The sequence below is a fragment of the Brassica oleracea genome, chromosome C2, assembly GCF_000695525.1.
Source record: "Brassica oleracea var. oleracea cultivar TO1000 chromosome C2, BOL, whole genome shotgun sequence".
NCBI lineage: Eukaryota > Viridiplantae > Streptophyta > Magnoliopsida > Brassicales > Brassicaceae > Brassica > Brassica oleracea.
The window spans coordinates 43,454,405-43,465,043 of NC_027749.1; the positions used below are offsets into that span (position 1 = coordinate 43,454,405).

General features: G+C 34.7%; 2 protein-coding genes across 2 annotated transcripts; both read right to left on the minus strand.

Annotated features, from left to right (window-relative positions):
- Window positions 1-70: 70 nt before the first annotated feature.
- On the minus strand, window positions 71-3,097 carry LOC106324705. The gene is made up of 9 exons (XM_013762672.1): window positions 2,956-3,097; window positions 2,445-2,655; window positions 2,326-2,358; window positions 2,150-2,248; window positions 1,719-2,053; window positions 1,016-1,227; window positions 656-912; window positions 406-584; window positions 71-315 (listed from the first exon to the last, which is right to left on the minus strand). Exons 2-9 carry the CDS (start codon window positions 2,647-2,649, stop codon window positions 241-243), a joined length of 1,395 nt encoding a protein of 464 aa, XP_013618126.1. The 5' UTR covers window positions 2,650-2,655; window positions 2,956-3,097; the 3' UTR covers window positions 71-240.
- Window positions 3,098-5,533: 2,436 nt separating this feature from the next.
- Window positions 5,534-7,027, minus strand: LOC106322788 (protein PHYTOCHROME KINASE SUBSTRATE 1). The gene has a single exon (XM_013760924.1). The coding sequence runs from the start codon at window positions 6,841-6,843 to the stop codon at window positions 5,617-5,619; it is 1,227 nt and encodes a 408-aa protein (XP_013616378.1). The 5' UTR covers window positions 6,844-7,027; the 3' UTR covers window positions 5,534-5,616.
- Between the last annotated feature and the right edge of the window lie 3,612 nt (window positions 7,028-10,639).

Here is a 10,639-nt window from a genome sequence, read left to right on the forward strand (position 1 = left end):
CCCCCCCCCCAGGATGTGTCCTAAACCATAAGTGGCAACTGGTTCAGTCATAGCTGAATGAATTGTTGGTAAAATCAACAAGATTCTGCCTTGACTCATTCACAATTGCAATTCCATGTTTCATCTCCTTCAAAGCTAAGACTAGAAGTAGAAAATATGCTAAAAGTAAAAACAAATATTCGTACTCCGAATAGTTTATGGACACAAGACATATGTAGAAACCTATCTTTACTTAATCAATCAAGCAGGAGGTGAATGAGGTGATGAGTCTACGCGGTGGTGGAAGAGTTTAGTCAATGCTCGACGCTCACAATCCTGAAATGAAAACCAAGTTCAACAATCTCATCAACGTTTACTTGCTCATGAAATTGAAACAGATGATACAATCTCTATTTATGTTTTTACCTTGAACATGTTAAGGCGTAATGGTCTACTTGGATTGAGTCTCTGAAGTTTAAGGTACGTGTATGCAAAACTCAACTGATCTCGTGATGTAAACCGGTCAACTTCATTGAACCAAAGACATGAGAATAGGTTTGACATTGGTGTATGAGCTCTTACTATAAACGAACCTTCAGGCACATCTAACAAACACACACAAAAAGGGTTAACGTGATTGGTAAGAGAGAAGTGAATGATTGATTGATTAACTCACAACTTGGAAGAGGAGAGTTAGGATCTGAAGGGTCAAACTTTTTTAGTCCATCTGATCGGTAGAACATAAACTGTTCATCAATGGCAGTGTGGTTGTACTTGTTGAGCCGTTTGTTCTGTACCACCTCATCCCAAACACAGTGTCGGTCATAATGGTTTGAGATAGCGAACTCTGACTTTGTTCTCCATAAGAAGAAGTCAATTATCAGCAGAGGATCTGTAGTAAGTCTCATCTTACTGTCTATCCAAATCGAATACCTGAATAGAAAAGAAAAAAAGCAAAACAAGAATTGGTAATGACTTTGATTGGTTCACTGATTCAAGCGTTTCAGTAGCTTGAGTACTAGTAAACTAACCTCACCTAGAAGAAGGAAAAAGGCGGTGTGACAGAAACTTTGGAACTTTCCCTGTCTTCCGCATGTCAGTGTAAGGCAAATTGCTTACTACTACAGTTTTCCATAGACCAACAAAGCCTTGCTTGTCAGGAACATGCCCTTCACTAGCCAGTTTTGATAGTGTTTGCTCATCAAGAAACATCACAAAACAAACATTTCGCTTTGAGAACTCACTGATCTGAAGAGAACAAACAAGCAAATGAGAGCTCTACATGAATACTATGTGTTAGGCCGGCGGGTTTGGCTAGTTCGGTTTTTGGGTAGTTCGGTTCAGTATTCAGTTCGGTTTTAAAATCTTTTACCAAACTAACCGTAGATTTTGGTTTAAATTATATGTGGGTTAAAAATTTAAGTAAAATCGGTTAAATAAGGGTAATTTTTGTTAATTTGGTTCAAAATTTTGGTTAAATCGATTAGTTGGGTTCAAAATTATGGTTAGTTCGGTTAGTTGGGTTCAAAATTATGGTTAATTTAGTTAGTTCGGTTCAAAATTTGGTTAACAAATTATTTTTTTTTAAAAACCGAATTAACCGATTACCAAACCGAAAATTGAAGTTTTAAATCTATCGAATCGAACGGAACTGTTCACCGAACTATCATTCGGCAGGTTTGGTTAAAAAATCCCAGCCTATGTGTCGTGAATATTTACTAAAAAGATAAGTTTGAAACCTTTTTGGTTGCAGGTCTTCTTAGAAAATCAGAGCTTCCAAAAATGCAAGAAGACACAGAGACTACACAGTTCTTCATGTAGGCTCTATCCTTTTCGCTCAAATCAAATCCACTACCTTGATGAAGTCCTCCTTTCACAAAACCACAGTGAATTGTCTGGTTTATCGCAGAGTAAGACCTCTCTCTTTCCTTGAGTGTTTGGTGTCCTCCAAATCTAGGCTTATCAGATGTCTCAGTCTCTACAAAGCCTAAGGAAAAGGGCTTGGAATCTAAATACTCGTGAGGCTCAAGTATGTGATTAACAGACTCAGCAAGTGGAACTTCACAAGGCAAATCTGCAAACATCTAAGGTTAGATCAAGAAACAAAACTGAAACACTTAGTAGAGACTCAAAAAGATATATATATATATATATATATATATATATATACGTTTGTTTCTCTTCTTGCTTCCTGGTGGTTTTTGAATGTGGGATGAGTTTAATCCCATATCAAGCTCCGATGACGTGAAGAGATGAGTTTTCAAGTGATCTACATTTGAATAAAAATATAGCTTAACACAATAGCTTTTAGCACAAACCCATAACACAAGAAAAGAGTTTGCTTACGGTTTCGCTCGGAATGAGGTAACAACTCAGAACCTAACACCAAATCCAAATCAAGAAAAGAGTTTTTAATTAGAAAAGAAAAAAGAGACATACATGTTCTCTTAACATTAAAGCTTTACCATGAAAGAGAAGTTTATGGCCAGAGAAGATGCAAGAGAAGAAGAAAAGCGAGACGAAGAAGAAGAACAAGTGTGACAGCTTCAACTTCCCTATCCTACCACCAAACTTCTTTCCTCTTCTAAGAAGTAGAAATGAATTATCATTCTGACCAGAAGGGTTCTGGTAAGAAGAAGAAGCAACCGTGCTTCTTCTCTCCGGTAACATTATCACCTGAATATTCATACCAATCAAGAATTTAACATGTCTGAGCTCAGAGATGCATGGATTTTCAAAATCATCTCAATCAACGCACACGAAAAAAGCATACTTTACAACCAAATTTATTCCAAGAACATGTGATTTCGCCGTTCTTGATTACTCAAACTAGAACAAGAATCTCACAGAACACAATGAGACATGAATTTTCAGACAAGATCCAAGATTCAGATTTGTAAGAATCTCTCGCACAAATCAAAAACTTTTCGAGAAGCAAAGACCAGATTCGAAAGAGAGAAGAGGAAAAGCTATTACCTGATTCGAAGATCTCTCTAGCTCACCGCCATGGAAAGACGCTGAGAGTGTATTAATTGTTCTTTTATTACAGTTAATGTCCAATTGTTGAAAAATAGGTTAATTAACTTATTAAATTAATTAATAATATCTCCGAAGGGTCTTGTTATTTGTCCCACATCGGTAGAGTACGAGTAGTTCATTCTCAAAGCGTGTGTATATAAGAGAAGCTTGATGAACTAGACAATTCATACCTTTCTCGGCCTTTTGGCTAAGATCAAGTGTAGTATCTGTTCTTATCAGTTTAATATCTGATATGTAGGCCATCGGTCCACATGATATTAACTCTATTTTTTTTGGGAGAAAGCTCGTTAAGGTAGCTTGCTATCTGGGTTTTTACGAGTCGTCCATGCGTTGCACTATTGCACGGGTCTGGCTCATCCCGCCAATTCTCTAGTTTAATTTTGGATCCCTCATCTTTGAGAATTTAATTTGTAACCCGGTAATCGGATTATACTTTCTTCTCATGTAAGTGGATAATTAATCGAATTGGGCTAATTGGTATGTTATCTTATAATGGTGTAGTTGGGCCTAAACGATGTTTAGCTTACTGGGCCTCTTTTGGCTAAGATTATTATCAAGTTTAATATCTGGAATCAATTTAAGAGTCGTCTATGCACTTGAATTTGTGAAAAAGTCCATCTTTTCCTTAGTCATTAGTTTAATCAGAAGATTAATTATCGAACTTCTTTTTAAGACTCAATACTGTAATCAAAATCTAGACCGAGAGATAACATTGCACATTTGGTTCCTTACGTTACGCGTTTTTAAATGTCTTTGAGATGCCGATTGCATATCAGATGTCCTGTTATATTTGCAAATTTCAGAATAACATATATGCTGGGGCCACTTTGAATATTTGAAGCATTATTTGTAAATCAGAGAGTCTTATAATTGTGATGGAGAGATTTTGATGTTCAGTTTCTCTTATATTAGATTCTATGATCTTATCTCCCTCTGCAAAAGATCCGGGTAATAAGCAAATTTTATATAAACTATAATCTGTGCAAATAAATTGTATTAATGTTGGACCAAGCTCGTTGCTTTAAAGCTTGGATTAGGCTAAAGCACAGATAACTCCTAAAACTAAAGCTAGTCCTCGGAGAAACAACTATAATAGCTTTTTGTAAACTAAATGGATTAGTACAACGTTGCCTATACAAAACATACATCATGTAGCATTCATCTTATGTGTTGTTATCCTTTAGTTCTTACAAGCATATATATATATGCATACACCGATGAATCTACTCATGTAAAATACAGAGATTAGTATCAATTAGATAAGGAAATACAATTGTTGTCAATCACACTAGTTAGCGACCACACAAGACTCTTCTCTCTATAGTCTAAACGCAAGAGTCTTCTGCTTCTCATGTGTCTCTATGGGAACAGCTTTCAGTTCACCTCAAGAAAGTGAATGTTTCACCACAAACTCTGAAGGAAGTAAGATAAGAACTTCTCTCAGACATTCTCTGTCATGTGGGGATCCGATTTTCCGTACCCACTTGCCTTATAAAAGTAGGTGGGCGCTTTGAAGCATGGCCAACCAATAAAAAAAAATGAGTACAAAACGTCTTCTTGCTTTTGCTGTTCTTTTCTTCTCCACATATGGAGACTGAGTAGTTAGATCATGATGTGATTCTAAAATTTACTTTAATATTTTATAACCTCAATTATTTTCCTTGAGAAGGATACAATGCTTATCTTCATCAACATCTGCATACATTTTTGGATCAAACCCATACTGTATTAGCTTTGGTGTCTTGTTTTTTTTTAATCCATGATGTTTCTTGAAATCTTACTGTTTTGAACAAACCCGAATCAGGTACCGAAGAAAGCAAGAACATCTAGAAACAAAACACGATTGGGGCAAATACCAATTTTAGAGTCCGTAAGTTGATTATGTCAATGAATAGTTTACCAATGTTTTAGACACGTATGTATTTATAAAACTTCAAAACCCGATATTTATTTTCTTTTTAGAAAATCAGCTAAATTTTTTTTTTTTTTTCATAATCTTAAAAGGAATATCGGTCTTTTTACTGGTGGACTGAAATTTAGATCATTTTTAGAATCAACACTTTACCTCTAGAGAAGGTTCAGATGAGTGTGGATATATAATATCACTTTGGGTAAATTCAGTCTTTTCCCATAATGAGTTGGCTACAAAGACATACATCTTCTTTGCATTTATTCTCTTAGTAAGGCCCTTTGGTTCTTAAGTTTCTCTCACATCACTTCATACCTATATTCAACGAAACAGTTAAGGTTTTTGTCTGCTTTGCCTTTATCACAGACAAACAATGGCCTTTAGGGTCATGATCTTTGCATATATTAGGTAAAATGACACTTTCATTATTTTAAGTTTCCTCATTAATAGCTCTTTCTGACAAACGTTTGATTTATAACCCTTTGAAGCTAATTGACAAAACTTTTATCTCTCTATAAAATTAACAAAACGTGGTGGAGCCATTGCTTTATAATTGTCTAATCATTTTTGCTGCATTCCGGATCTCTGTTTTTAACTTGATTAAAATGCTGTTTTTGACTTTCTAACCAAATTCCCCTTTTTGAGTTTTCTTTTGTGATCAAGAACACAACAAAGACATTACATAAGTTTTACAGTTTTACTGTGAGTTTTCTTCGTGTTTCAAAACTCTTAGGTTTAGTAGTCTCCATTGGGAATCTTGGAACATAACTTGGGGATGTCTTGTTCTTGTTCATGCTACTTCTTCTGTCTGAATCACCAGAAACCATAACAGATTTATAACTCTTGCAGCTCAACAAGAAACCACCACTTCTGCTGCTGCTATTCGTTTTCCGAATCTGCGGTGCATTTTTGGTAGGGACCCGAGGAATATGAGAAGAGCGGTTTCTTCTTACAGGGCTTGTTGCACATTCTGACATAACAGAGAAACCTGCTGCACTTTCTGTCACTACGCTCCACTCTATGCTTACTTCGCTCGGAGCATAATCACTTACTTGCCTTGTAAGAAAAGGTTTTGGTTTACCTGTAAGATTGTCTATCTCGAACAGATCCGAGCTAGAATCACTCCCTTCACTTCTTGATTCCCATGGAGGCATTGTGAGTTTCTTCTCGATAGTTACAGGAGATCCAAACACTTCAGGAGACTTCCTCTGCACCAAGTCTTCTTGCTTCTGAATCTTGATCAGTTCTGTGTTCAGATTCACTAAAGAACTCATCTGATTCTCGATCTTGCTCCCAGTGGAAGCAGAGCTTCTCTTAACCGAGATCTTATCATCCACATCAGAACAGCATTTACACCTAAGGTTTGAGAGAAAGCTCTTCTTATTGTTGTTCACCTTTTGAATCTGACCACTATTAGTCTTCTTGTCTTGCAAGGAACCGTTGCAGCTATTCACCAGTTTGTTCTTAAGCAACAAGCTCTGACTATTCCAGCTTGATTCAGTACATACACTCGCCGTTCCAGTAGATTTCTTCTCTGTCTGCTTCATTTCAACAACAAACCGCTCAACTTCGGGTTTTGTCAGAGACAGAACACTAGAACTCTGGTCTGAATCCATGTCTCCACTGAAGTACTTCTCAGCTCCAAACACACCAATCTCTGGTTCTTCAGGAGCTTTCTTAACCACCTTCTTCTCATCTCCAAGCTCCTGATCATCTATAGGATTGTTGTTAATGATTAGGGGGTTGCAGGGTTCCATGAGCGTCTTGGTTGCGACAACAGCTTCTTCCTTGATTCTCAAGCAAGAAGAAGAAGGAGAAGAAGAGACAGGGAGATTGAGGCTGGGATAGTTGTTGTCCTTGGTGAAATCAAAAGATATCTTTGGTGTTGAAGCAGATGATGATATTAACGTCACCATTTTTTTTAAATAGGGTTGCTTTGATTATCTTCTTCTTTTCTCTTTGCTGGTGTGTGAATTAGATTAGAGTATAAATAAAGAAACATGACAAAGTTTTGAAAGCTGGTTTCTATGAAGCTTAAGTGTTATGATCACTGTGACTGGGTTCCACTTTGAGACACTGGCCAGTTGTTTGTATGTGAACTGAATATAAAAATATTGTTCTTGGATAAATGTCTGTCAATTATATTAAATACTATAACGATGGTGTTATCCCGTGACCGCAAAATAAGTGATATATTATAATAACTACGGAATTAATCTGAAAATGACTAAAAGTGACTTATAATAAGTATCATTTTTTATTAAAAAACATCATTACTAACGTTTATCCTGAAAAATAAAATCATTAGATTTTTTTTTAGAAAATTACATTTTACATTTTACAAAGAGCGACGATATATCCATCCATGTTGACTACTAGTCTCCTGCGTAATTATCTAAAACGGATGCATGCATGGTAATTCAGCAGACAGACATCTTTGACGAAAAATATTACCTAGCCGACACAACATAATGGACGGCTATACTCCAAACGCAGTTTAACTATATATAACCATAATTAACGATGGACCTGCCTGATAACCACGATATACTTTTATGCATCTTTCGAGCTCTGGATACATGTAGAGCTCGAAAGATGCATACATGTATCAGTTACCAAAAAAAAAAAAAAAAAAAAAAAAAAAACTACATACATGTAATTATGTCTTTTACAGAATGCGTTATGTATCTCCTAACTTGCAGATGCGTTTCTTAGTCCTACAAAGTTATGATCATAGGTCTTAGACCAGAATTTTAATTCAATTATTCACACATATAAAATATCTCATATGCAATTAGGCTCGCATAACTATAGATAGTTGAAATTAAATAATATATTGCACAAACTTGTTAACCCACATCATACGTACGATTAACATATGCCACTCGTTTCAATATTTTAAATTCGAAAATAAACCAACTCTTCGTACAAATAGGGTGTTTAAAGTTTTATATCAAAGTGAACGTGTAGTTTTTTGATAACTTCAAATAAAAGTATTGCATTGTTTCACATACGTATTATGGGCTGACAAGATTTCGGACTCACATGTCAGGGGATTGACGTTGGAGATGAATTTAGCATTTTCCCACAGGGCCCATCACTTAACAAGATTCGGATCATTGGTACCAGGAGCCTAGTCGAGATTAGCTCGACTAACCTATCAATCGGTTTTAGAGCTCAACTGATCGGCTTGGCCTCACGATCACCTGGCTGACTGGATCAATGTCGGCCCATTAAGCCATCGCTCGGCTGGAAAACCCATCAAGCATTGATTTGGGCCTGAACTACTAGGACGAACGAGTGATAGACAAGTCGAGCCTATAAAAAGAGGACAAATGGGAAGAGAAAAGGAGGGAAAAAAGGAGGCTAAAACATTGACGGCAAAATTTAGGGTTAGACAACCGATCGAGTCTCTTTGTATTCTCGTCGGTGCTTTTAGCAAAGCTCCGACCTTCTTTCTTTTCCATAATCTCCTTGTAATCACGATTGTTATCACATACCGATCAATAGAACGTCTTTGTAAAACCCACAAAAACGAGTTCATTTTACTTTCAGTCGATCAACCAAACTCGTATTCAACAATTGAGTTGAAAAGTGAATCTAGATTAACTTGGATTTATTTTTTAGGTTTTCGTTTAAGAAAACTAAAATATATTAAATTAAAAGATTAGGCCATGGTTGAAATTCACTTAAGAGGAACAAAAATACAAAACAAGAAGCACGAGGGATGTGTGTATTTTGTTGCATGGGGGAGATAGTGACAAAGACCATCGAGTTGGGTTTTCTTAAATTATAATAGTGTTCAGATACGCTCAATAAGTAATGTGATATTGTATATTAGAAAATCCATTTGGATCATATCTTGTAAGATTCTAACTACCAGATAACTATAAATAAATGTGTTACAGTGTTATTTTCTTCAGAACATTACGAGATCAGATTTTAATAAATTGCCAATCAAGGAAACTGTGTTATGTAATTTATAAAATATGCTAGAGTTATATCATAGCCCACTTATAAATAGTAGAAACGTTAAGCTTGACCCCACAGTTTACGTGTTTGATTCTCATCCTCAAAGACAAGCTACTTCTCTTCTTTCTTTTTTTTGGGGTCAAAAACAAGCTACTTCTCTTCGTTAGGAGTAGACATTTGATCCGTTAAATTTGATTCGATTTGTTATTCGTCTCGATTCGATCTAAAATTTCCGAATATCCGTAAACTTTCGAAACAAAGCAAATACTAAAAATCAATATCCGTTAAAATCGAACCAAATCACAAATATTAAAATTTTGAGAAGCGGATATCCGCTCCGATCTAAAAATATATTAATATATATACATTTTAATTATACTTAATGTTTTAAATGTATACGTTTATATAATTATTATTATAACATATGATTTGACAAATTCTATTCACATTGTTACTTAAATAAAAGTATTACATAAAAAAGAAGAGAAAAAATTTATAAAACAATTATAACTTTTTTTCTTAAGTTTTGTGTTATTATAATTGTTAACTAAGTTTAAATTCTACAAAATATGTACTTTCATTATTTCTTTTAGTTTTTATTTTGTATATCATGCAAAAAAATATTAAAAAATAAATTTGTATTATTTTTTAAAGATTATTTGTATTAATCAAAGCGGATAAGATATCTGTAAGTATTCGTAAATATCCGCAAATATTTATTTATTTTTCGGATATCTGTTTTTCCGGATATCTGTAACATACGAATCAAATCACAAATACTTTCAAAAATTCGGATATCTGATCCGTGTCCAGCCCTACTCTTCATTCCGACTAGGGGTGGGCGTTCGGATACCCATTCGGGTTCGGTTCGGATCTAATCGGGTTTTGGGTTTTCGGGTTTAAAGATTTCAGCCCCATTCGGGTATTTCTAAATTTCGGTTCGGGTTCGGTTCGGATCTTTGCGGGTTCGGTTCGGATTCGGATAATCCATTTAAATTATTTTTAAAATTTTAATATTCATTATATGCTTAAAATTATTCAAAATCTATAAAACAAAATAATATATTACATATAAATTTGTATAATATATGTCAAAATGCCTAAAATTAACATATAAATTGGTTTGATTTGAATATTTGGATTGAAAATCAATAGATATTTCAAGCATTTTGGTGTTTTGAATATATTTTAGCTATTTTAGACATTTACTTTTGACTATTTATGTATATTTTCAAGTATTTTAGAAAACTTAAAAGTATATTATATATTTTGGATGTTTTTAACATATATTAAATCTAAAATTAAGTAATATATTTAGGTATATAAATTTATTTCGGTTACATTCGGGTACCCGAGATACTTCGGTTTGGGTCGGGTTCGGTTTCGGTTCTTTAATATCAAAATTTTGAACCCGTTCGGATATTTGATCAATTTCGGTTCGGGTTTGGTACTACTTTTTTGGATCGGGTTCGGTTTGGTTCTTCGGATCCGGGTTTTTTGTCCAGCCCTAATTCCGACAAAAATACTATTTATTATATATATCTTTTTTTTAAATACTATTAATTTTGTTACCTTCTTTTTTTGAAACTTCTTATTTTATTACCTTTTTCCGTTGAAAAGAAAGATAAAGTATTGTCGTTTCTAGATCAACATCGCTTTTTCGGTCTTTCTTGGCTGTTATTGAAGTTCTGACCTCTGCATTTTGCTTGTATTATTCACTATAGAAAGAGTCCGTCATCA